This window comes from Bufo gargarizans, chromosome 6 (assembly GCF_014858855.1).
Source record: "Bufo gargarizans isolate SCDJY-AF-19 chromosome 6, ASM1485885v1, whole genome shotgun sequence".
NCBI lineage: Eukaryota > Metazoa > Chordata > Amphibia > Anura > Bufonidae > Bufo > Bufo gargarizans.
The window spans coordinates 351,391,061-351,418,214 of record NC_058085.1 but is presented as its reverse complement, the minus strand read 5'-3'; the positions used below and the strand labels follow the sequence as shown (position 1 = coordinate 351,418,214).

At 45.0% G+C, this 27,154-nt stretch overlaps 1 protein-coding gene across 1 annotated transcript in view; it reads left to right on the top strand.

Annotated features, from left to right (window-relative positions):
- LOC122942210 (alpha-2-macroglobulin-like protein 1) overlaps positions 1 to 27,154 on the top strand; it is a 273,571-nt gene that overhangs the window by 61,815 nt on the left and 184,602 nt on the right. Inside the window, exon 9 of the mRNA XM_044299709.1 lies at positions 10,486 to 10,600. Coding sequence (XP_044155644.1) covers positions 10,486 to 10,600 — 115 coding nt within the window. The remainder of the gene's footprint in view (positions 1 to 10,485; positions 10,601 to 27,154) is intronic.

The window sequence follows — 27,154 nt, the reverse complement described above, 5'->3', positions numbered from 1 at the left end:
TTAAAATATCTCACACAAATGGAAATAAATATGATAAATATGCACAAAGAACAATAATTGGCAGCGTAGGGATTAAATAAGCAGCAAATAATTCATTAGCAGCATATAGGAACAGTTAGCAGCATAGAGATGCCAAATAGCAGCATATCTTCCTCCAGTTCCATATAGTGGAGTATTCAAATTAGCATTATAACTGGATAAAAAACTTCCAGATCCAGACTTATGTTCAGGGGGAGAAAAGGTTTGCTAGCCGATATACCTAGACGCGGCATCCCACGTGTTCTTTGGTACTTAGCGGCTCTTACCTTTGAGTCGGTACGCTTACCCCCTTCGCAATCCTGTGTATGTTGTCTGCGTTCAAATCTCTTGTGTCCCACATGAAGTGTGCAAGAGCGTGTCGCCTCTGGTTGTCAGTGATGATGTCAGCGGTTACCTCATCTCACTTGACCCGCACTATAGCGGTTTGGAATAGAGCGATCCGGAGACACTGTGTTAAGATGATTCTGCGAATAAACTTGTGAGATTTTTTTGGATTTCTTTGATAATGTTATAAAAAGTCCATTTAAAAATGATATCCTGCTTGCAAGCCGATACTGTAGTCCCCAAAAATTTCCATACGCGTTTCGAGCCTCGAAACGCATATGAGAGTTTTGGGAGACTACAGTATCGGCTTGCAAGCAGGATATAATTTTTAAATAGACTTTTTATAACATTATCGAAGAAATCCGAAAAAATCTCACAAGTTTATTCGCAGAATCATCTTAACACAGTGTCTCTGGATCGCTCTATTCCAAACCGCTATAGCGCGGGTCACGTGAGATGATGTAACCGCTGACGTCATCACTGACAACCAGAAGTGACGTGCTCCTACACACCTTACCTGGGAAGCCAGAGACTCGAACGCAGACAACATACATGGGATTGAGAAGGGGAAAGCGAGCCGACACGTGGAACGCCGCATCTAGGTACATCGGCTAGCAAACCTTTTCTCCCCCTGAACGTAAAGTCCTACATATTTGTCTTAATCTGCGGCAAGTATACTAAGTGAGCCTAAAAAAAGAGCTGGACTATTGTCATAGGATATTAAAATTATCTATATTGTCCAAATAGAGCAGAACTACTACCATTAGAAAATTTTATTTGGACACTTATTAATATTGCTGATCCAGACAACAACACGTTTTTTAGTGGTTGCATATTATAAGGATTGAACTGACACCCTGTTATTTGAATCACTGATCCATCTGGATCTGAAAGTTTTTTATCCAGTTATGCTGCTAATTTGAGTACTCCACTATATGGAACAGGAGGAACATATGCTGCTATTTGGCATCTCTATGCTGCTAACTGTTCCTATATGCTGCTAATGAATTTTTTGCTGCTTATTTAATCCCTACACTGCTAATTATTGTTCTTTGTGCATTATTGTTCTTTGTGCATGTTTATTATATTTATTTCCATTTGTGTGAGATATTTTAATTGATATATTAAATAATATGTTACTCCAATTGTAAGTGTGCCTGCTAATATTTAATATTTTATACAATTTTACCTATTGGATTGTGTGTACCAATAGCAGTTGCACCTTTACCACACTACCCTCGGTTAAGCAACCCAATTACTCCTTATTTATATGGTTGTAGTTTAAAAATTATAAATCCTACAGCTTTATATTGTGAGAATCACAAGACCCAGACCTACATTTTGATGCATAGTATGTCTCTGAAATATAAAAAATGGGAGCGTCGGACGTGTGACGCTAGGCTCCGCCTCCCCGCGCTCCTGCACGCTGGCCGCCCGTCCGTCCACAGCCGCCCCCGACCGTTGACTCGATGCTTGCAGCTGCTGCAGATCCCTTGCTGTGCCTGCTCTGAGACGCCCTGTGGGACCCCGATGTCGATGCTGAGGTTGAGGTTCTTGACCGGCCCCGATTTGGCCCGATCACTGTGCCGTTGGGAGAAGTCTGAAGTTGGAAGGAGGTTTTGGTAATACCATATGTTAGTCGCGGCTTCCCACTGCAGTGAGAAGTGGAGGGGATACACGTCTGAGCCAGCGAGAGCTGTGTATTAAGGTCGGAGCGGCTGGAGAGGCTGGGGCTGCTGCTCCTGTTGCGGCCTCTGATGACATTTTTTTTCTGGGGCAAGATATACAGCAGCTGAAAATATTATCGGGCCTGACACAGAGGGAGTTCATTGCTTTGTGGGTCTGCTTCTGATGCCCCTTCTTGCTGGAATGAATAAAGTAATAATCAAGAGTGGAGAGAGGGAAACAAGGAAATAGGGAAGGAAAAAGGGAAAAAAAGAAAAAAGTGGGACTGAGGACATCCATTGGGTGGCAGACACAGATTGCTGTAGTTGCTATATGTTTTCCTCTAATGATATTCCCACATGTGTCCTGACCCTAACCCACTAAAGATGCTGCTTTTTTCTAATGGACTAATCCCCTCTTTAATACCGTCAAACTCTCTCGGACTAACCAGGGACCAACCTACCTCTACGCGGCTTTATTCTTGTATTTAAACTGCAAAGTGATTACCTGCTGTGCCACCACTGTGACTTTCCTATTCTCTCTGTTTTCAGGAATTGGAGTCTCTCTTTTTTTTTTTTTGGTATTTATGGACATTAGGAAAGTGTCTTAACTTGTTTTTTTGAATTTGTGTTTCTTTTTCCACCTCCCTCTATATTAACAATTTGTGTTTTTAACAAATGCCGTGCAGCCTGAGGCCGCTACTGATTGAGTGGCAGTGGGCGCCGATACCCGCTCTGAGACATCGGCAGGTATTAGAGGTGCTCATGGAGCATGGTCCTGCACCGGAGTAAATAGGAATGTGGGAGAGGGAGTAGAGGGGAAAAAAAAAGGAAGGAAGGGGGAAAAAAAAAAGGAAAGATGAAGATCACTGGGGGTCTGAATCCCGGGCTATAACCCCTTACAACCCTTTTTTGAGATCTTTTCTTAGTGATAACTTAACCTAACCCTAATGGACATTCCTGTACTAATTAACTTTATCTTCCCTGCTTCCTCTGGTACTGCCCATTCGGATGGCATGCTTGCTGCGCTGCCCGCTGTCTTGTGGGGTCCGGCTTGGGAGACACTGAGACGCTGAGATCTTGGTCTGGAATGGATAACCCAACTAAGATTCGACTCCGCTAAAAAATTATTATTTTTTTTTTCCCGTCTTTCTATCTTATGTTGAAGATTTTACAGATAAGTGGATACTAACAAAAGTTTTTTTTTTTTTTTTTTCCCCTTAACATCAGAGGGGACCTTTTGTGTTCTATGAAAAATAAGGACAGTATCTTTAACTCTGGACGTTTTCCCTTGTTGTTTTGTTTGTTCCTATTTTCCCTCCCCCCCCTTCCTTTTTGGTGTGTTTTTTTTTTTTCTTTCTTTCTTTTACTAACAAGTTGTGCTCATTTTTGTTTATTCTGATCTGGTTTCCAGGGACTTGGTGTGGGTGGGCGGGAGGTGGGAGGCGAGTAGGGGAGGGAGGTAAGGAGATTTCAAAATGCCACCCAAGAAAGGCCCTACGGGGGGTGGTAATAGGAGATCAGCTACGGGATTGGAGACTGGGCCCAAACAGCAGGGCTTAAATAAATTTCTAAATAAAAATTTTGCCTGGATTGGGGTCCCCACAAAGGGAGAGAAGGATAGAAGCAGGGTCTCATGATTTGGTCCAGGATAGCGGGACTTCGGGGGGGGGGGGGGAGAAGGGAACAGTAGCTGTATTCACAGAAAGTGATGCAAAGATGATGAAAGATATATTTTGCACTGTCTCGAGGATGGAGAACCTAATGGGGAATATGGTGACCCAGATCGGGGCAGTGCAAATGGACGTTGGTGTAATACGGGTTGAGATGGAGAAGATAAGGCAGCGCTTACATGAGATGGAGGACAAGGTTCCCGTTTTGGAACATTCGGTACAGAAATTGGAGAAAGAGGTGGTTCTGTTAAAGGAAACGAATACTAGGATGGAACAAAAAATAATAAGTCAAGAGGATAGATCAAGGAGATCTAATATAAGATGTATAGGGATCCCAGAGCGCGTAGAAGGTGATAATTGTACCGAATATATGGAGAGATGGATAAGGGATAATTGTACGGAAGGTGTTCTATCTCCATTGTTTGCTATTGAAAGAGCGCATCGGGTCCCTACAAGAAAGAGGGTTCCAGGAGAATCTCCTAGACAGATATTGGTCAAATGTTTATTCGGCCGGGATCGAGATAGAATATTAACTGATGCAAGAACCTCTGAAAAGTACCAGATACAGGGTGTTAAGATAAGGCTATTTCCAGACTATTCTGTGCACACTAACGCCCGCAGGAAAGAGTATATTGTTGTTAAGAAAAGATTAAGGGAAGCAGGTTTAAAGTACAGTTTACTCTTTCCGGCAAAATTAAGGGTGGAATATAAAGGTAGGACTGTTTTTTTTCAGACTCCGGAGGAGGTTAGCGATTGGGCGGACGGGGAGGGCCTTTGAGGCTGGGGGATGCGGAGAGGGAGGGAGCTAGTATGCTAAGTTATGGAGTCGCCCCGACTGCTGGACAGCAGGGAGGGGGGCTATCTGGGATGGGGGGGTGTGGGTGGCATGAGGGAGAGGGAGACGTGTTGTGATTTCTTTTTTTTTTTTTTTTTTTTTTTTTTTCTTCCCCCTCTGCTAGATGGTTAGGATTGTTTCGTTGAATACGAGGGGTTTAAGGGAGAGAGTGAAGAGGTATGCTATCTTCGAGTGGATGAAGGGGTTTCTGCCAGCCGTCATTTGCCTACAAGAGACACATTTGGATAAGGAATCTTTAAGATGGTTGCAGAAGAGATGGATAGGGGAAAGTTACCATTCTGTATACACTACTTATTCAAGAGGGGTCTCAATTTTGATCCATAATAAAATAAAATTTGAATGTCTGATGTGTGAGGCCGATGACTGTGGCAGATACCTCTTTCTATATTGTAATATAGAAGGGGTTAAAATGGTAATTGCAAATATCTATATTCCTCCACCGTATACGCCAGAGATTTTATATCAACTGTATGGATTCATGCTGGATAGACAGGAAGCTATAATGATTGCGATTGGAGACTATAACGCAGTAATGGATCCACTCAGGGATAGAACTTCTAGCAGAGGGGGAAGAACACAGAAAGTAGATTTTTATAAATTAGCCCATGAATTTAACTGGATCGACGTTTGGCGTCTCCAGAACCCGGATAAAAATATGTATTCCTGCTACTCCAAAACACACCAAACCTGGTCTAGAATAGATATGGCACTGGGAAATAAAAATCTGATGTTCTATGATAGGATTAAAATAAAGTATCTCCCCATGGCTCTATCAGATCATAATGCCGTGGTAATGGAACTAGATTTGAATAAAAAGAAGGCCTTATTACCGTTTAAGTTTAACTCCCATTGGTTACCAATGATCCCAGACAAAGAAAGTATAATGGAAGAATTAAAAAAATTTTTTAGGGAGAATAACTATTCTGCAAGTAAGTTAATTGTTTGGGATACGGCTAAAGCATATCTAAGAGGATTGCTTTGTAAAAAAGTGAATCATTTAAAAAAAATTACCAGGGAAAAGGGGATTGCTTTGGAAAAAAAAGTTCAGGAATTAGCAACAACATGTATGAGATATCCCACTGACGATAATAAGAAAATATGGGAGGAAGAACAGGAAAAGTTAAAGGTATATCATATGGAGAGAAGTAGGAAAGAATTAAGGTTTCAAGGGATCCGGCTGGCCACAGAGGGAGAAAAAGTTGGTAAAATCTTGGCAAATATAGCAAGAAATCAAAGAGAGAAAGCCTGGATAGGGGCGATTAAAGATAAAAGGGGTGAGACAATTAATACACCAGAAGGAGTTAAAGAAGTGTTTGTAAAATATTTCCAAGAGGTATACAAGTCTAGGGTACGATACTCAAAACAAGAATTAGATTTGTATTTGGATCAGATTCCTCTTAGGGAGATATCCCAGGCCCAAAAGATATTTCTAGAAAAAGAAATATCAATTGTAGAAATAAATAAGGTCCTGGGGCAAGTAAAATCTGAAAAGGCACCAGGAAGTGACGGGCTCCCTTTTGAAATTTATAAAACCTTCTCCCAGGTGTTAGTACCAGAACTAAAAATAACATTGGACGAGGCTAAAAAAATTGGGGACTTACCAGACTCTATGAAAGAGGCAATTATAACACTAATTCCAAAAAAGGGTAAAGAACAACTAGACCCGGGATCATATAGGCCAATATCACTTTTAAATACCGATGTTAAAATTTTGGCAAAAGTTTTGGCCGATAGACTCTCAAGGGTGGTTAAGAATATAATAAACCTAGATCAAACAGGTTTTATACCGGGCAGAACGATATACTCAAATATAAGAAGGTTGTATTTAAATATTGAAGCTAACAGAACAGAAGCGGGGGAGAAAGCCGTATTATCACTGGATGCCCAAAAGGCATTCGACTGTATTGAATGGGAATATTTATGGGCAGTATTAAAAAGGGTCGGTATCGGGGAAGGATTTATAAGATGGATACAGCTAATATATCAGGATCCGCGGGCCAGAGTGATGGTGGATGGGAGCTTGTCCCTGCCCCTTGCCCTATATCGGGGCACTAGGCAGGGATGCCCTCTCTCTCCACTGTTATTCGCCATTGCGATCGAACCTATGGCAAGTATAATAAGAAACGATAGGGAAATTAAAGGCTTTCACTATGATGGTGGGGAAGAAAAATTGTTAATGTACGCGGATGATATTTTGTTATTTATGCACAATACTGGAGACCAGTTTAATAGAGTTATAGATATAATAGATAAGTTTGGTTGTTTTTCTGGATTAAATATTAATTGGGGGAAATCATATATGTTGATGTTGGGAGATGCACAACCACAGGGGTTTTTAAAGGTGCAGGTGTTGGGAAAACAAGAAAACTTTAAATATTTGGGGATACAAATCTCCGGAAACATAGGAGAATATGAAAAATTAAATGTACTTCCCCTAATAAAAGAACTTAGGGCCAAAATACATGTCTGCCGTAGATTGCCAATTTCAATACAGGGTCGGGTAAACTTAATAAAAATGGTTTTTCTCCCCAAAATACTATATGTCCTTCAAAATGCCCCAGTCAGGTTGTCGCAGGATATCTTTAGATTGCTTGACAGGTTAATGGGAGAATTTCTTTGGAAAGGTAAGATTCCCAGAATAAAGAGAGAGATACTTCAACTCCCAGTGAGAGAAGGTGGACTTGCAGTTCCGAATTGGTTTTTCTATTATATAATTACACAATATGGTCAAATAAAGAGTAGTTTGGATGGGTTGGTGGGTAGTCAGGTTGTAAATAGATTGGGATGGAAAGAAGAATGGAACTTTTTAGAGGTGTTGGAATCGGGTACACTGGGAGGAAAAAATATAGGAAATAGAGTTTTAAATTTAATGGAATATATATGGGTAGAGATTAAAAAAATACTAGAGATTAAAGGGCTCTTGCAATACACACCTATATGGAAAAATATTAACCTTAAGGAACTCCAGGGGATTAAAATGTATATTGACTGGGAGAAAAATGGGATGAAATACTTAAACCAGATATTCGAACAGGGTAAATTGAAAGACTTTAATACAATGGTTAGAGAGTTTGGTATACCGTATAAGGACATATACAAATACTTTCAGCTTAGGAATGCATTGAGGTTAGTTATGCAAGAGGATAAATATAAGATGGAAAGATCTGAGATATTACACAAATTTACTAATCTGGGTGAAAGAAGAGGAATAACGGCAAAAAGATATAAGATACTGATGGGGGAAAAAAAGAAACGGGTTACAATATTAGCTAGGAAAAAATGGGAGAATGAACTGGAATTTTTTACGGAAGAAAAATGGAACGATGCATTAAAGAACTATTCTCGAGTTTCAAACAGGGGTTCACATAAGATTTCACAATTTTTTGTGGTTCATAGGTTGCATAGATCCCCATGGATATTAAAAAGAATGGGTGTTAGATCCTCGGATGATTGTGTAAAATGTGGGGGAGAGAGAGCTGACTTAATGCATTGCTTCTGGAGATGTCCCAGATTGTTTAGATATTGGACAGAAATAACAGATACTATATATCGAATTTCGAAGGTTCAAATATCAGAGGATCCGATGACGTGTATTCTGGGGGCAACCGAACATCTGGGTTTAAATAGAGATATAAGTATGGTCCTTAGTAAGGTCTTATTTCAAGCTAGACTCTTAATACTCAAGAAATGGGTAGGGGTTGACCCTCCAACAGTTCGGCAGTGGAGAAAAGCAGTAGAGGACATGATTAAAGAAGAACGGGTGATGGAGGGCCATAGTAGAAAAGGAAAAACTACAAAAGTTAATTTGAATGATTATTGTAATGACCCGTTGGACGGTCAGATACTGTATATTTAATGTGTTTTGTATAACAATAAAGAAATATTTTGAAAAAAAAAAAAAAGAAATATAAAAAATGAAGGCACAGTCGCAGTTTAGAAATTGCCCTTCAAATTTGAGTTGACTAGAGTGGAGTTTCAATAAATGGTCATATTGTGAAAATTATCAAGACTATTAGTTAGCCGTGGACATTTTTAGTGGCAGCAAGGATAGCTGAACATTTTGATATACGATTTGTGTAGGTGGGCTTCAAAAGTAGGGAGTGGTGGCAGTTTAGAAATCATGTCCTGATTTTTCAGCTCCAACTCTAGCTTTTGTCAGCTCCCACTCTAGTTTTGAACATTCCGCCATTCATTTCTATGGGACCAATTTCGCAACAAAAACGCTGATATATCGTGAACCATTCTGCGAAACATTCCACAAAGTCATAGCACACCAATCGGGAACAATCCGCACGTTTCGGTATATTACTGTCTATGTAGTGTAAAAACTGTGGGAGGAGTTAGGGTGGTAAATTTGGCTATAATAATAAGAATATATATGTGAGATAACAGTAAGTGGTCTTGCCAGGCAAGAACACTTAATAATAATAATGATGATGATAATAAATGTCTTTAAAGATGTCCATAGTCTTTGACCTAGAAGAAGGGGATAGAAATTTTATTGATGATGATGATTTATATCTCCAGCCAGTTTAATTACTTAGTGTGATTATAGTGACAGTACATAGGATTTACAAACTTATGGGGATAAAAATTGGGATAATTTTGATCTTGCTGCAATAACTGAAACGTGGTTTAAGTATTGTAATGACTGGGAAATTGCCATACCTGGATACACACTGTACAAGAAAGACAAAATAGGAGAAAAAGTGGCGGATTAGCCATTTATGTCCATGATAGTCTAAAATCTGCAGAAATTCAGAACACACACACAAAGAGCTTTGAACTCTTTGGGTTTGCATGCAAGCTAAGGAGGGGGCTGTTATCAGAACTGACATGGTTTATAGGTCTCCAGGTCAAAGTGAGGATTATGATAAGTTGGTTGATGAAATTTCTCAAACTGCAGAAAAGGGAGGACTTGTAGTTATGGGTGACTTCAACATGCCTGGTTTAGACTGGAGTATCTCTAGTGCTCTTACTTGCAACTGATGCACTTAAAAGAACATCTTTGGAACAGCTAGTGAAGCCACAAACCAGAGGAGATAACATTCTAGATTTAATCTTTACAAATGGGTCCTGGTAGCCTAGGTTAAGGTGGAAGAACACTTAGGTTCCGATGACCACCAATGTTTATGGTTTGATATAAAAGCAGACTGGGAACCATCATACACTATTAAAAAAGTAATGACTTTAGAAGGACTAATTTCAAGGAAATAGAGAGGGAGTTTAAACGGGAAATTAAAAGGGTCAGAATAATCAGTGGGTGTGTGTATAACCAGTGGACATTATTAAATGTGGTCATCTAAAAGTCAACTAAACTTTATGTCAGACAGATTATCAAAAGTAAAACGAAGGAGGGACCACACTATGGTTTACTAGAGAAGTAAGTAATAGAGTAAAAGAACAGAAGTATAAAAAACTCAGACGTGTAGCTGATAGAGAACTGTATAAAATCACACAAAGAGGCCAAACATCTTAGCCCACCCCCTATTTCCCACATAGCCCAGTCCCTTCCATCTAAGCACCACTCAATTCTCAACTAAGTTGAAAACAATTGTAGAAGCTCTAGTCAAAATGCGCCAGTTTGTGCCCCTTGTTAGACAGATTCCAGACGCAGACACATTACTGAATGTGGGCCAAGCAGTCTCAGAATCACATAGCTAAGTAAAAGTGTTCCAAAATTATTAACACATAAAGGAACGCATGCTAGATATTACGGGGTGGCATCCTGACTCTAAAATAGGCAGTAGAATAACAGATTCTAAGAACTTAGAAGGAAGCCCACGAGGCCCCCGTACACCACTGGTGCCATAACAGCTGCCAGGCCACTCTTTCTGTTATTTCTGGCATTTCAGATGGTGATTTCTGGCATTTCATACATCTATGTTAAATGATTGACTCTTAAATATTAATTGATTCTTTCACACAGCTGGACAGATCTGGTTGCCATACAATTGATGTAAAGTCTGGGGTGTTCAGGATGAACGAAACTAACAAGAGAAATGAACTGAAAGTTGCAGCTTCTGTTACAGAGGAGGGGACTGGTAAGTCTGATGTATTCCTGACTGTTAGTTGCATCTCAAATGTGTTATTACAACATGAGGGACAAAGACCCTGATTTTGTAGTTAGGGGTCTTTGTTACAAATTTTTTATAGGGGCCACAGGAGCTTCAAATTACATCTCAGATTGGCTGGGTAGAAAAATTGTAAATTCAAAGTATGTTCTCTTTAGCATCCTCCTGTATTGCATCCTCCTGAAATGTTCCCCAGGACGTCCACCTGCATCATCTACCTCGTTCTGGCCATTACATATTTATCATCATAATTTGGCACATTTAAATTACATTTATTCACTCTCCCCCCAACGCACACTTCTTCTGACCTTTGTGCAGTTTCAGAAATAATGGTTGTCACCTGTAAGTCACACTCTAGACAACCTGTTTAACAATAAAGCTGTCCTTTTTCTGAACGGAAATATGATGATAAGCTATGTCAGGCACATTAATACAAGTTGACATTTCTAAAGGTCAAAGAATGACTACAAGATCAGTAGAGTTTGAAGCAGTTTAATAAATGAAATGATACTTGTAGTACGGTAGATGCAGTTACAGTTGAGTACTCCACATGAGCCCCATTGTACAGGTATATTAAAGGGGTTGGCCACTTTCTGGTTATTGTTGATCAATGTGTTTGTAAGTTGATTATATAGCACTTACCAATATAGCAATTGTTGAAATTCTGCACCATTTTCCTTATTTCATAAAGTATGCTCCCTTTTTTGCCAAGTCTTTTCTTCTGCCTATACAGAAGTCTTGTCCATAAAATGGCTGCTGATGGAGGATCATGTGACCAGGCAAATCACCTCCATGTGATGTCTCCTCTGTTTAAATACACTGCATCTGCTATCTGCACTTGCTATTTTGGGAGTTTAGGACAGATACAGTGTATTTGAATGCAGGAGACATCACATGGAGGTGATATACCTGGTTACTTGACCCTCCATCAGCGGTCATCTTATGAACAGGACCTCTATATGGACAGCACAAAAGACAAGGGGGCATGGCCTATGAAATATAGCAAATGGTAAAGAATATCAACAAAGGATATATTGCCAATTTTCATATAGTCATCTTACATACAGATTGGTCACAAGCAGCCAGAAAGTGGCCAAAGCACTAATATGCACCCATTTCTATTTATGGCAACCAAAAGATTACTGAGCACCTATACACAGTTCATGGTCCAAAAGTAGCTAAAACTGACCATAGGTTAATAGCTGAACATCCCTTGAACAAACAATGACGATTGTTTCACTCACACAGCCATACAAATTGTAGTCCATATTGGCCATCACAGTCATTCAGACTGACCATGCAGTCTTTCCGGGAACTTTCTCTTAAAGCAGGATCTATTGTGGATGAAAGCTTTGAGGCCCCTTACATATTAAACTATTGTCTGTCAAGTCCGTAGTAGACCAAAAAGGAGGTCAGGGAGGAAGACTGGATGGAAGACGATGCAGGGGACAATGAGGTCCTAGACCCCACATGGAATGAAGGTCGTGCCACTGGCTTTCAGAGTTCGGAGGAAGAGGCAGTGGTGAGACCGAGCCAACGGCGTAGCAAAAGCGGGAGCAGGGTGCAAAAGCAGAGCAGCCATTGCCGAAACAGTTCGCCTGCTACTGGCCACTGCCTCCAGGGACTGAGCACACCAAAGGCAGCATAAAGGAGTTCCCTGGCATGGCACTTCTTCACACAATGTGCTGATGACAAGACCCGAGTGGTTTGCACGCTGTGCCATCAGAGCCTGAACATAGGCATTAACGTTCTGAACCTTAGCACAACCTGCATGACCAGGCATCTACATGCGAGACACGGGCTGCAGTGGAGTAAGCACCTTCAAAACCAAGAAAGGGCTCAGGCCCCTCCTGCTCCCTCTTCTGCTGCTGTCTCAGCCTCTTCCGCCGCCTATGAAGGAACTTTGGCACCTGCCGCCCAGCAAACAGAGGATGTGCCACCAACAACACCACCTCCGTCACCAAGCATCTCCACCATGTCACACGGAAGCGCTCAGCTCTCCATCTCACAAACCTTTGAGAGAAAGCGTAAATTCCCACCTAGCCACCCTCAATCCCTGGTTCTGAATGCCAACATTTCTAAGCTACTGGCCTTTGAAATGCTGTCATTCAGGCTGGTGGAGACGGACAGCTTCAAACAGCTCATGTCGCTTGCTGACTCACAGTACGTCGTTCCCAGCCGCCACTACTCCTCCAGGAGAGCCGTGCCCTCCCTGCACAACCAAGTTTTGGATAAAATCAAGTGTGCACTGCGCAACGCCATCAGTGGCAAGGTCCACCTAACCACAGATACGTGGACCAGTAAGCACGGCCAGGGAAGCTATATCTCCCTAAATGCCCCAGGCGGAGAGCTGTTTGGCGCACGTCCCTCCGCCGCCAAGGATCGCAGGGCATCATTCTTTGCCTCCTGTTGCCTCCTCTTCCTACTTGGCTTCCTCCTCCTCTTATACCACCTCCTCATCCAGTCAGCGACAGACCTTCACCACCAACTTTAGCACAGTCAGGGGTAAACGTCAGCAGGCCGTTCTGAAACTGATGTATTTTGGGGACAGGCCTCACACCGCGCAGGAGTTGTGGCGGGGTATAGAACAACAGACCGATGAGTGGTTGCTGCCAGTGAGCCTCATGCCCGGCCTGGTGTTGTGCGATAATGGGCAAAATCTCGTTGCAGCTCTGGGACTAGCCGGTTTGATGCACATCCCTTGCCTGGCGCATGTGCTGATTTTGGTGGTGCAGAAATTCATTCACAACTACCCCGACATGTCAGAGTTGCTGCATAAAGTGCGGGCCATCTGTGCGCGCTTCCGGCGTTCTCATCCTGCCGCCGCTCGGCTGTCTGCTCTACAGCGTAACTTCGGCCTCCCCGCTCACCGCCTCATATGCAATGTGCCCACCAGTTGGAACTCCACCTTGCACATGCTGGAAAAACTGTGCGAGCAGCAGCAGGCTATAGTGGAGTTTCAGCTGCAGCACGCACGGGTGAGTCACACTGCGGAACAGCACCACTTCACCACCAATGGCTGGGCCTCCATGCGAGACCTGTGTGCCCTGTTGCGCTGTTTCGATTACTCCACCACCATGGTCAGGGGAGATGACGCCGTTATCAGCCTTACAATACCACTTCTATGTCTCCTTGAGAAAACACTTAGGGCGATGATGGAAGAGGATGTGGACCAGGACGAGGAGGAGGAAGAGGGGTAATTTCTAACACTTTCAGGCCAGTCTTTTAGAAGTGGCTCAGAAAGAGAATTTTTGCAACAGCAGAGGCCAGGTACAAATTTGGCCAGCCAGGGCCCACTACTGGAGGAGGAGGAGGATGGGGATGAAGCATGTTCACAGCTGGGTGGCATCCAACGCAGCTCGGGCCCATCACTGGTGCGTGGCTAGGGGGATACAGAGGACGCAGACGATACGCCTCCCACAGAGGACAGCTTGTCCTTACCTCTGGGCAGCCTGGCACACATGAACGACTACATGCTGCAATGTCTGCGCAACGACAGCAGAGTTGCCCACATTTTAACATGTGCTGACTACTGGGTGGCCACCCTGCTGGATCCCCGTTACAAAGACAATGTGCCGTCCTTAATTCCTTCACTGGAGCGTGATCGGAAGATGCACGACTACAGGCGCACGCTGGTAGACGCGCTCCTGAGAGCATTCCCGACTGATGCCGGGGGACAAGTGGAAGCACAAGGCGAAGGCAGGGGAGGAGGAAGAAGTCGCTGTGTCAGCGCCAGCACCTCAGATGGCAGGGTTAGCATGGCCGACATGTGGAAAAGCTTTGTCAGCTCGCCGCAACAACCGGCCCCAACTGCTGATATGGAGCGTGTTAGCAGGAGTGAGCATTTGAACAACATGGTGGAGCAGTACCTGTGCACATGCCTACACGCACTGACTGATGGTTCTGCCCCATTCAACTTCTGGGTCTCCAAATTGTCCACATGGCCAGAGCTTGCCCTGTATGCCTTTGAGGTGCTGGCCTGCCCTGCAACCAGTGTACTCTCTGAACGTGTATTTAGCACAACATGAGGCGTCATTACAGACATACCCAGCCGCCTGTCCACAGCCAATGTGGACAAGCTCACGTTCATTAAAATGAACCAGGCTTGGATCCCACAAGACTTGTCTGTACCTTGTGCAGAATAGACATTTATACCACCATCAAACATATATCACTCAAGTCAAGTGCAATGATTCTTTGTTTTATTTTTTTTTGTTTGTCCAAATATTTTGGGGTCTACCTACCCAATAAAAAAAAAATAATTGCTGGCTGCCTCCTCCTCCTCTATTGCTACCTCCACCTACAACACCACATTCACCGCCTCCTCAACCTCCGACTCCATTTCCACCTCCTTCGCTGAGTTGCAGGTTACTAGTTTGTAATTTTTAGTTATATTATTTTATTTTAAGTTATTTCCCTATCCACATTTGTTTGCAGAGCAGTTGCCATGCTCTTAAGCACATTTTACTGCCTTTTACATCCCTCTAGCCTTTTCAAGGACTATTTTAGTGCTGACCTGTCCTGCAGCCAGTGTATAGTGTGAACGTGTGTTTAGCACGGCAGAGAGCATTATCACAGGCCACAGCCAATGTGGACAAGCTTACGTTTATTAAAATGAACCAGGCATGGATCCCACAGGACTTGTCCGTACCTTGTGCAGAATAGACATTTATACCAGCCTCAACCATCCATTCTTGTACTCAAGTGCACTTATTCTTAGTTTTATTTTGTTATACGTCCCAATATTTTGGGGGATACCCCAATTTAAAAATAAAAAAAAAACACAAATCAGCGATGGCTACCTATTCCTCCTTCACCGCCGCTTCCACCTACACCGCCACGTTAACCTACACCGCCACATCCACCCATCCACCGCCTCCTCAACCTCCTACTCATAGATCCAGATTTTTATTTTTTCTGTATTTTATGTTATTCTAAGTCATTTCACTATCAGAACAATTGCCATACTCTTAAGCACATTTTGATGCCTTTTGCAGCCCTCTAGCCCTTTCAGGACTATTTTAGAGCCATTCTAGTGGCCAAAAGTTCGGGTCCCCATTGACTTCAATGGGGTTCGGGGTCAAGTTCTGGTCAAGTTTGCGTCCCGATTACAAACTTTTTTTCAGGTTCTGCCGAACCCGAACATCCAGGTGTCCGCTCAACTCTAATTATATACAGTATTCCAGTAGAAAATAATTTTTATTTGGGACAAATTTAACTACTTGTGGGCACATCTGTGTGTGCGTTCAATTCACAAACGTTATATACAGTATTCCAGAAGAGAATAACTTTTATTTGTGACAAATTTAACTAGTTTTAGGCACATCTGTGTGTGCGTTTAATCCACAAACGTTATATACAGTATTACACCAGAGAATAAATTTTATTTGTGACAAATTTAACTAGTTTTAGGCACATCTGTGTGTGTGTTCAATCCACAAACGTTATATACAGTATTCCAGCATAGAATAACTTTTATTTGGGACAAATTTAACTACTTGTCAGCACATCTGTGTGTGCATTCAATCCACAAACTTTTCATACAGTATTCCAGTAGAGAATAAGTTTTATTTGGGACAAATATAACTACACTGAACAAAAATATAAACGCAACACTTTTGGTTTTGCTCCCATTTTGCATGAGCTGAACTCAAAGATCTAAAACATTTTCTACATACACAAAAGACCCATTATATTCAAATATTGTTCACAATTTTTTCTAAATCTATGTTAGTGAGCACTTTCTTCTTTGCCAAGACAATCCATTCCACCTCACAGGTGTGGTAAATCAAGGTGCTGATTAGACAGCATAAATATTGCACAGGTGTGCATTAGACTGCCCACAATTAAAAGCCACTCTGAAATGTGCACAGTTTTAACTTACTGGGGAAGGGGGGTCAGAAAACCAGTCAGTATCTGTTGTGGCCACTATTTGGCTCACGCAGTGCAACACATCTTCGTTGCATAGAGTTGATCAGGTTGATGATTGTGGCCTGTAGAATGTTGGTCCACTCCTCTTCAATAGCTGTGCGTAGTTGCAGAATATTGGCAGGAACTGGAACACGCTGTCGTATACGCCAATCCAGAGCATCCCAAACATACTAAATGGGTGACATGTCCGGTGAGTATGCTGGCCATGCAAGAACTGGGATGTTTTCAGCTTCCAGGAATTGTGTACAGATGTAGTGTCCCACTAGGTAGGGGTGGGCACTACACAAGGGTCAATTGGTGTGCGCGTTACTCCCACTCAAAGGAACATAAGTGTTATATTTAATTGTGCATTTTATGTATGTTCTAATGTGTTTTTACATGCAATGTACCCCTGTATGATGCAACTGCAGGCCTAGTTGGGTGTAGTTAGACATCCCAGACACTAGAGGGAGATAGGGAGCCCCTAGTATAAATGTCCAGGCTGAGACAGGGAGTGTGAGTGCAGAGTCAGGAGTCTGAGAAGACAGAGGTTAAGAAGCCTGCTCCTGACATGCAGCTGGATAGCCCTGGCTGCTAGTGATGTCCAGGAGGCTAGTGAGAAGCTCCAGCCTGCCTGAGAACAAGAGAGCCTTAGTTAGCTCTGAAGACACCCCAGTTGCAGGATCCAACCTCCTGGGAGAAACCCACAGTTATCCACTTTACAAGAGAGGGCGATCCAGGGTAAGCTAAGTGACCCTGATGGGCAGATGAAACTAGAAAGTGCAGCAAGAATCTAATACCTGAGGAGGAAAGTAACCAAGGATTTAAGCCACCCTTTAGGCATCCGGGCCTTGGGATATAAAGCCAGAGCAGGAGTTCCAGAAAGGACAGTGTACATTGATTCTGAGGAAAGGTACAACCTGCTGCTGAGTGCTTGTGAAGTTTACCCTCTGCGTATCTTGCATAAATATTGCCTGCCATTTTGTGAATAAGCCTACTTGTGGAACTGTGATTGAAAGACTGTACTACTACCTGCTGTACAAAGTTGGATTGTTCAGTAAAGTTACGTTTGGTTCACTATTCTACTTGTGTACCTCCATCATTCCAACTACCAACCGGCGTGCCACCGTCCAAAGGCACTGGCATCACGAATACAACAGGGACCTTGCCCCAGGCACTCAAAATACCCGTAACATCCAGGGCACCTCATCCACCATCAGGCCTGGTCCCTATATACAGAGTGTGCCCCAGAGGAACCGTGTCTACCTCTCCTTCACTGCCACGCGCCTGCCCAGGGTTCTCCAATACAGTGAGTAACCCTCGATTGCCCATAACCGTGACCTCACTTCGCTATACCCTGCAGGTCTGGCGTGTTGCATAAATTGGCGTCACGAACAGGATCCGAATATTCCTGTGCCATTGCGGATTTAAAAACTGTGTGCTGAAAATTGTCTTAAAGTGACATGCCCCAATTGTTTTATTGAAAATTGCTGGGCCAAAGTGAACTGTAATAATTGCGGTCTGAAAATAGCATTGTGTGGACTGTTTTCTACTTATTTAAGCCACCGCTTGCTGTCAATGAATAGACAGCTATTTTGCTCAAAGATGGCCGCTTAGCTTGATTGAAATTGTTTGCTGCGTCATCTTCATCCTGAATTGGCGGTAAAAATTGGCGCCTTCTGCTAAAAGTGCGGGAAGGCTTTATGCTGGCGCCACCGCCCTGTCTGGACATTTGCATGTCTGCTGTAATGGACTCCGCCTCCCCCATACTGGAGTACCTGGGGGGCGGCCTCCCAGTGAAATGGGAGGATCTGTCTGAACTTGTTGGCGCCACCCTGTCGCTCTCCAGAGAAGGATCGAGCATGTTGAGGAGTGAGGACTGTTCTGCTGAGATGTCCGCGCCTGATTTGTTAACCATGAATGTGACTGGTGTAGAGCAAGAGGACGCTCCACCGGCCTACTCTCCGGGACCGGAGAGACCCGCCTGCCCGCCACCGAGGACGCAACCGGAGACCTACTACGACTCCTGGAGAGACTTCTTCCAGCCCTCGTTCAAGTGGTCAGCGTTGATGGCAGAGATTCGGGAGGCCGCAATAAAGAAGACAACCAAGACCAAAATATACTATGAGGAACTGGCAAAGACCGTTCACGAGTGCCACACCGACACACAACCCCGCCTGGAAAGGAGAATGGGGTTGGTTGTGGCCTTTGACAAGGACCGAGGCTTCGGTTTCATAAAAGACTACCTTACTGGAAGAGACTTGTATGTCAATCGGAGGTCCGTCAAGCGGAGCTACCTCCCAGAACATTTACATAACCTCCGCGAGGGAGAGGAGGTTGAATTCACCCCTGCTGAGGCCCCTACGCCACTGCCGTGTCCCGTCCTAAAAAGAAATCGGAGGACTGGGACCTTGATGAGGACCACCCTGGCTGCGAGCGCGAACCTGTGTGCTCTCCAGAACCGGCCCATCATGCCTTTCAAGAAAGGGGCTCCTTCATTGGCCCGAATGTATTTTGGCAGCCGACAGTGGTGGAGAAGAGGGTTAGCCCATGGCCCTCACCTGAGTTGCCTCGCAGGGAGAAAACTGTCCGTGAGCTTCAGGATGCCGAGAGATTCCGAGCTACCCTGGAAAATATCCGCAGAGGGAGGAAAGCGGAAGCCTCACCTGAGCCTGCAGCGGCTGCGCAGGACGAACCACCCACCTTCCAAGTGCCGACGGCGACAGCGGAGACCAGCGATGCCGACTCCGAAAGCCTGGACGACCAGATCATGCGGCTGGAGATGAAACTCCGGGAGCTACGCCAGATTGCCTCCGCCAGGATCCGGACTCCACCTGACCTACAAGAAAGAGGACGTAAGGACTCGGACGTCTCCGGGTCTAAGGTGAGAGTACCTGTCCCTGCCAGTCGTCCCTCCTTAGTACCGGCACCTGCGGTGGGATCTTCTTACGCTGTGCACCGGCGCACAGAGCCAGTCGTTCCAGAACCCACCGGACCACTTGCAGCAGCGGTACCCAGGCCAGTGCAGCAGCCCACGATTGTTATGCCTGCTCCGGTGAGGTCAGCGACTTTGATAACCCCTAGGCCTATGGGGCCTATACCTATTAGGGGTCTGTTTATGTTGCAGTTGCCCCCAATACAGTGTTGTGGGCACATCCGTCTATTGAACCTCAGTACAGGCCCAATATACAAATGGAGCCAGGGAGCACCACTGAAATGCAAAGTGGATATGACTTGCCCCTGTAAATTGGCCTGCTAGGCCCTTGATGTTTGCTTTATTTACCAAGGGATCCTAAAGAAGACTTAACCCTTCCAGGACAGGAGTCCTTCGTTGTTTTGGCCCTCTGTTGCTGCTGCCAGTTACCCACGGCTCAGTGGAGGCGGCCAGCCACAGAAATACCACGTGCAGCAAGGCCATCTTGTTTACAGGACCTCCTGCCTGCTTTCTCAGAGTGAAAACCCAGTTGTGCCTGTTTTCATGTTGCACCTTTTAACCCTTTCACCCCCTTTTCAGGTTGATTGAGGGTATTACAGCACTTGTTTTATATATGCCATTTAAATAATGTGGACTATTTTATGTGCTGCTATGTTATTATGCAACTTAAATTTCAAGAATTGGGCCCAGGGATAGACTCAAATGCACATGAGCCTCTGAGATTTTGCTACTATTTTAAAGAAATGTGCCCAGAGATGGACTCCACCTCGTGCAAGCCTCTGTGATCCTTGTACTTCTGCCGTTACTTATCTTTCTCTGGTACTGAATAATTTTACAAGAAAAGAACCTGGGTACGGACTCATTTTATATGCTTTGAGCCTCCAAGAATTGTTATTTAATGTTTTTAAATTTTCCATGGACTACAACTGTTCTATTATGGACAATTTGCACTTAAAAGTATTATTATGGACTATCCTGGTATTTATTGTTACGCTGTGCCAGGTCAGCGCCCCTGTTCCCATTGTGCTATCCTGAGAGAAGAGAACGACGCCCCTTTTCACCAGTACTTGCTCCTAATCCAGTGGAACTGCCTGATATATATATGCATATAATGTACATTTTGCAAATGTAGATGGAATTTTCCTGCTTTGCATTATTTCCTCTTTTTCAGGTGCAGTATCCAGCTGGGCAGGGCCCCTCCATGTTGCGCCGAGGACGGGCAACGTTATAGCGTGGGGGTATGTAGTGTCCCACTAGGTAGGGGTGGGCACTACACAAGGGTCAATTGGTGTGCGCGTTACTCCCACTCACAAGGAACAGAAGTGTTATATTTAATTGTGCATTTTATGTATGTTCTAATGTGTTTTTACATGCAATGTACCCCTGTATGATGCAACAGCAGGCCTAGTTGGGTGTAGTTAGACATCCCAGACACTAGAGGGAGATAGAGAGCCCCTAGTATAAATGTCCAGGCTTAGACAGGGAGTGTGAGTGCAGAGTCAGGAGTCTGAGAAGACAGAGGTTAAGAAGCCTGCTCCTGACATGCAGCTGGATAGCCCTGGCTGCTAGTGATGTCCAGGAGGCTAGTGAGAAGCTCCAGCCTGCCTGAGAACAAGAGAGCCTTAGTTAGCTCTGAAGACACCCCAGTTGCAGGATCCAACCTCCTGGGAGAAACCCACAGTTATCCACTTTACAAGAGAGGGCGATCCAGGGTAAGCTAAGTGACCCTGATGGGCAGATGAAACTAGAAAGTGCAGCAAAAATCTAATACCTGAGGAGGAAAGTAACCAAGGATTTAAGCCACCCTTTAGGCATCCAGGCCTTGGGATATAAAGCCAGAGCAGGAGTTCCAGAAAGGACAGTGTACATTGATTCTGAGGAAAGGTACAACCTGCTGCTGAGTGCTTGTGAAGTTTACCCTCTGCGTATCTTGCATAAATATTGCCTGCCATTTTGTGAATAAGCCTACTTGTGGAACTGTGATTGAAAGACTGTACTACTACCTGCTGTACAAAGTTGGATTGTTCAGTGAAGTTACGTTTGGTTCACTATTCTACTTGTGTACCTCCATCATTCCAACTACCAACCGGCGTGCCACTGTCCAAAGGCACTGGCGTCACGAATACAACAGGGACCTTGCCCCAGGCACTCAAAATACCCGTAACATCCAGGGCACCTCATCCACCATCAGGCCTGGTCCCTATATACAGAGTGTGCCCCAGAGGAACCGTGTCTACCTCTCCTTCACTGCCACGCGCCTGCCCAGGGTTCTCCAATACAGTGAGTAACCCTCGATTGCCCATAACCGTGACCTCACTTCGCTATACCCTGCAGGTCTGGCGTGTTGCACAGATCCTTGCAATGTGGGGCCATGCATTATCATGCTGCAACATGAGATGATGGTCGTGGATGAATGGCACAACAATGGGATCTCATCACGGTATCTCTGAGCATTCAAAATGCCATCAATAAAATGCACCTGTGTTCGTTGTCCATAACATACGCCTGCCCATACCATAACCCCACCACCACCATGGGCCACTTGATCCGCAATGCCACACATGCTGTCTGCCATCTGCCCTGAACAGTGAAAACCGTGACTCATCCGTGAATAGAATGCCTCTCCAATGTGCCAGATGCCATCAAATGTGAGCATTTGCCCACTAAAGTCGGTTACGGTGACAAACTGCAGTCAGGTCCAGACCCCGATGAGGACGGGGAGCATGCAGATGAGCTTCCCTGAGACGGTTTCTGACAGTTTGTGCAGAAATTCTTTGGTTATGCAAACTGACTGTTGCTGCAGCTGTCTGGGTGGCTGGTCTCAGAGGATCATGGAGGTGAACATGCTGGATGTGGAGGTCCTGGGCTGGTGTTGTTACACGTGGTCTGCGGTTGTCAGGCCAGTTGGATATACTGACAAATTCTCTGAAACGCCTTTGGAGACGGCTTATGGTAGAGAAATGAACATTCATTGCACAGGCAACAGCTCTGGAAGACATTCCTGCAGTCAGCATGCAAATGCACGCTCCCTCAAATGTTGCAACATCTGTGGCAGTGTGCTGTGTGATCTAACTGCACATTTCAGAGTGTCCTTTTATTGTGGCCAGTCTAAGGCACACCTGTGCAATAGTCATGCTTTCTAATCAGCACATTGATATGCCACACCTGTGAGGTAGGATGGATTATCTCGGCAAAGGAGAAGTACTCACTAACACAGATTTAGACAGATTTGTGAGCAATATTTAAGAGTAATGGGACTTTTGTGTATGTAGAAAATGTTTCAGATCTTTGATTTCAGCTCATGCAAAATTGGAGCAAAACCAAAAGTGTAGCATTTATTTTTTTGTTCAGTGTAGTTTTAGGCACATCTGTGTGTGCGTTTAATCCACAAACGTGCTGGGGGCAAATTTGAATAAGTTGTCCAACATCTATTGAATAAACCTTTTAATATGAAGAAGGAGAGCACTAATGAATGGGGAAGTGGGTGTGTTGCTGACGGTTCAGGCAGAGGCCATGGCCCTGGGCTCAATGAAACTGTGCCAGCTGCCGGTGAAACTGGAAAAAAGAAAAAATCCACCAAGTTGGACCAGTGTGACCGGGTGGTCTGTTGGATGGCAGAAGATAATTCTTACACCCTCTTTTCCACCAACACCAGTCTCATTAGCAAAGAGTCTGGTCCACAGAATCCTCACCCTGATCATCCTTCCTCCCACCATATAGAGTCAGAGTCGGACAAACCGTTAATACCACACTCGGACATTCCGAGGACCTATTTTCATCGCCATCCCTAGATTTGGCCCTCTCGCCAAGCACACTTAAAGAGGCACAGATCTTGTGCCATGATTCACAATTTCTTGACCTATCACAGGATCAAGAAGATGAGGGTAGTGAAAGTCAATTATTTGTTCACGAGGTGGATGAGGATGAGACACAGTTGTCAATCACTGAGGTTGTGGTTAGGTCAAGTCAGGAGGATGGGGATGAGGAAGTGGAAGAGGATGTGGTGGACGACAAAGTCACTGACCCAACTTGAGAAGGTGAAAAGCCGAGCGAGGAAAGCAGTACAGACAAGGATCTGCAGCACCGCAACAAGCTGTAAAAGGCAGTGGTGTGGCAAAAGGGAGAAGTCGGCCCACACCGAACAGGCCCGCAACCATTACACGGAGCACCCACATGCGTAAATCTCCCTTGCCAAGGGGTAGGTGTTCCGCAGTATGTTTTTTTGGGGGGAAAGTGCAGACGACAAAAGAGTGGTAGTTTGCAACCCTCACCACCACCAGCATGATCTGCCACATGGCATCCAAGCACCCTAATCAGTGGGGTGAACGCCTGGGTCCACAATATGGGTCTGCGGGCCACCCCACTGCCTCCTCTTCCCCTGTGTTACGCACTGCTAGCCAACCCCCTGTCAAAGGATGCCGGATGCCCCTTGCCCTGCACCTGGGCCTTCACATACACCATCAGCAACTACATCCAAGTCCCTGTCCCAGCGCAGCGTCCAATTGTCCTTACCCCATGCATTTGAACGCTATACCCAGCCACCCTCCCACCCACTGTCAATAGCACTAAATGCGCAACTTTCAAAATTACTGGCCCTTTAAATGTTGCCATATAGGCTTGTGGAGACTGAGGCCTTCCACAGCCTGATGTCGGTGGCCATCAATCGGTACGCAGTCCCCAGTCGCCACAATTTTTTTCACGGTGTACCGTGCCCGTCTTACCCCAGCATGTATCCCAGAACATCACCTGTGACCTGACCAACGCAGTTACTGGGAAGGACCACTTGACCACAGACACATAGACAAGTGCTGGTGGCTAAGGACGCTACATTTCCCTGACCGCACACTGGGTAAATGTTGGGGAGGCCGGGAGTGAGTCGTACCCTGGGATGGCACAAGTGCTACCCACACCCAGGATTGTGGGCCCTACGTCGATCAGGGTCTCCGCCAGCAGCTATGTTAATCCCCCTCTTCTCCTCCTCCTCTTCCGCTGCTACCTCCACCACTTCTACCTCCAGCAGTCAGCCATTAGTCGGTAGCTGGAAGCAGTGTAGCACTGCTGTGGGGAAACGTCAAAAGGCCGTGCTGAAGCTGATCTGCCTAGGGGACAAACAGCACACCACTGCAGAGCTGTGGCAGGGTATAAGGGACCAGACCGAGCTGTGGCTGTCGCCAATGGCCATAACTTGGTGGCTGCTTTGGAGCTCGGCAACCTGATGCACGTGCCATGCCATATTAAACTTAGTGGTTTAGCGGTTTATTAAAACATACCCAAATTTGACAGAGCTACTAGTAAAGGTGCGCCGCGTGTGTGCCCTTTTTCGCAAGTCGTCCACAGCTTCAGCCGGTCTGTCAACACTGCAGCAGACCGACTGTTGTGCAACGTGAGCACGCACTGGAACTCTACGTTCTACATGTTGTCCAGGCTTTGTGAGGAGCAGAGGGTAGTTGTGGAATACCAGCTGCAACATGGTTGTCGCCTTTTGAGTCAACTTCCACTATTCACAAGCGAGGAGTGGGCATTGATGGCAGACCTCTGTGAGGTTTTAAGAAACTTTGATGAATCCACACAGATGGTTAGTGGCCATAACGCTATAATCAGTGTAAGCATCCCACTTCTGTGTCTACTTAAACGATCGCTGCTCACAATTAAGGACGACACCCTGAATGTGTCAGACGTGGAAATGGGGGGGGGACTTTAGTGTGGGTGATAGCCAGACCACCCACATTTCGTCTTCTCAGCGCAAATTGTACCATGAGGAGGAGCTGGAGACAGTTGCCTCTGCTACAGAGTGTACTACCGACGGAACTTTAATTCCATCGGTTCGACGTGGATGTGCACAAGGGGATGAGGAGGAGGATGAGGAGATGGAGAGTTATCCTGACATCGACATAGACGTCTTGTCTGTTGGTACTGTGGCACACATGGCTGACTTCATGTTAGGCTGCCTTTCCCACGATCCTCGCGTTATACGCATTTTAGATAACACGGATTACTGTGTGTTCACCCTTCTCGACCCCCGCTACAAAGAGAACTTCTCATCTCTCATTCCTGTGGTGGAGAGGGCAAGTAAAATTGTTAAATACCAGAAGGTCCTTGTTGAGAAATTGCACCAAACATTTCCATCTGACAAAGCAGGTGGCAGAGTCCATACTTCCATAGGCAAACGAGGAAAGCAGACAATGGGAACACACTCCAGTTCCAACAAAGGCAGGGCAACACTCTCCAAGGCATGGGACACTTTCATGACACCTCGCCAGCAACCGCACCCTGAGGAGCGGCCTACTGTCCCAAGGAGGGAAAAGTTTTGGTAGATGGTGAAGGAATACATAGCAGACTGTGTCAGCGTCCTCAATGATAACTCAGTGACTTACAACTACTGGGTGTCCAAGCTAGACACGTGGCACGAACTTGCGCTTTATGCCTTGGAGGTGCAGGCCTGCCTTGCCGCCAGCCTATTGTCTGAGCGTGTATTTAGTGCTGCTGGTGGCATTATAACAGATAACCGTATCCGCTTGCCCACTGACAATGCTGACAGGTTGACTCAGATAAAAATGAACAAGGCCTGGATTGCCCCTGACTTCTCCACTCCACCAGAGAAAAGCTGAGCTAATGAGGAACAAAAACGCAATTTAAATATATGCTTTATAATGTACTCAATCCACAAGATTCAGATGCACCCTTTTCACCGCAAAAAAGGGTATATGTTTGAATCTTGTTTTCTCATCCTCCTCCTCTTTAATACAGTATATATGCCCTCACTACAATGTTTTATAGGGTCTGCTCACCTTCAGGCCCTCACCTCTAATGTTTTTTCACGGTCTGCTGAACGATAGGCCCTAACCTCTAATGTTTTATACAGTCTGCACACCTGTAGGCCCTCACTACAATGTTTTATAGGGTCCGCTCACCTTCAGACCCTCACCTCCAATGTTTTATACGGTCTGCTCACCTGTAGGCCCTCACTACAATGTTTTATAGGGTCTGCTCACCTTCAGGCCCTCCCCTTCAATGTTTTATACAGTCTGCTCACCAGTAGGCCCTCACCTTTATTGTTTTATACGGTCTGCTCACCTTTAGGCCCTCACCTCCAATGTTTTATGGGGTCTGCTCACCTTCAGGCCCTCACCTCCAATGTTTTATAAGGTCTTCTCACCGGTAGGCCCTTACTACAATGTTTTATAGGGTCCGCACTCCCTCAGGCCCTCACCTCCAATGTTTCATATGGTCTGCTCACCTGTAGGCCCTCACCTCTAATGTTTTATATGGTTTGCTCACCTCTAGGCCCTCACTACAATGTTTTATAGGATCCTCTCAACTGTACGCCCTCACCTCCAATGTTTTATACAGTTTGCTCACCTGTAGGCCCTCACTACAATGTTTTATAGGGTCCGCTCACCTTTAGGCCCCTTACCTCCAATGTTTTATACGGTCTTCTCACCTGAAGGCCCTCACATATAATGTTTTAGAGCGTCAGCTGAAGAGAAGGCCCTCACATATAATGTTTTAGAAGGTCAGCTCAGCAGCAGGCACTCGCCCCTAATTTTTTATAGGGTCACCAACATGCCCTTGCTCCGAATATTTTGGAAGGTCACCAGCAGGCCATCAAGGATAATTTTTCTAGGGTGTGTATGATGCCCTCATTTATGTGTAACAAAGGGTGTATTGGAGTGCCAGTT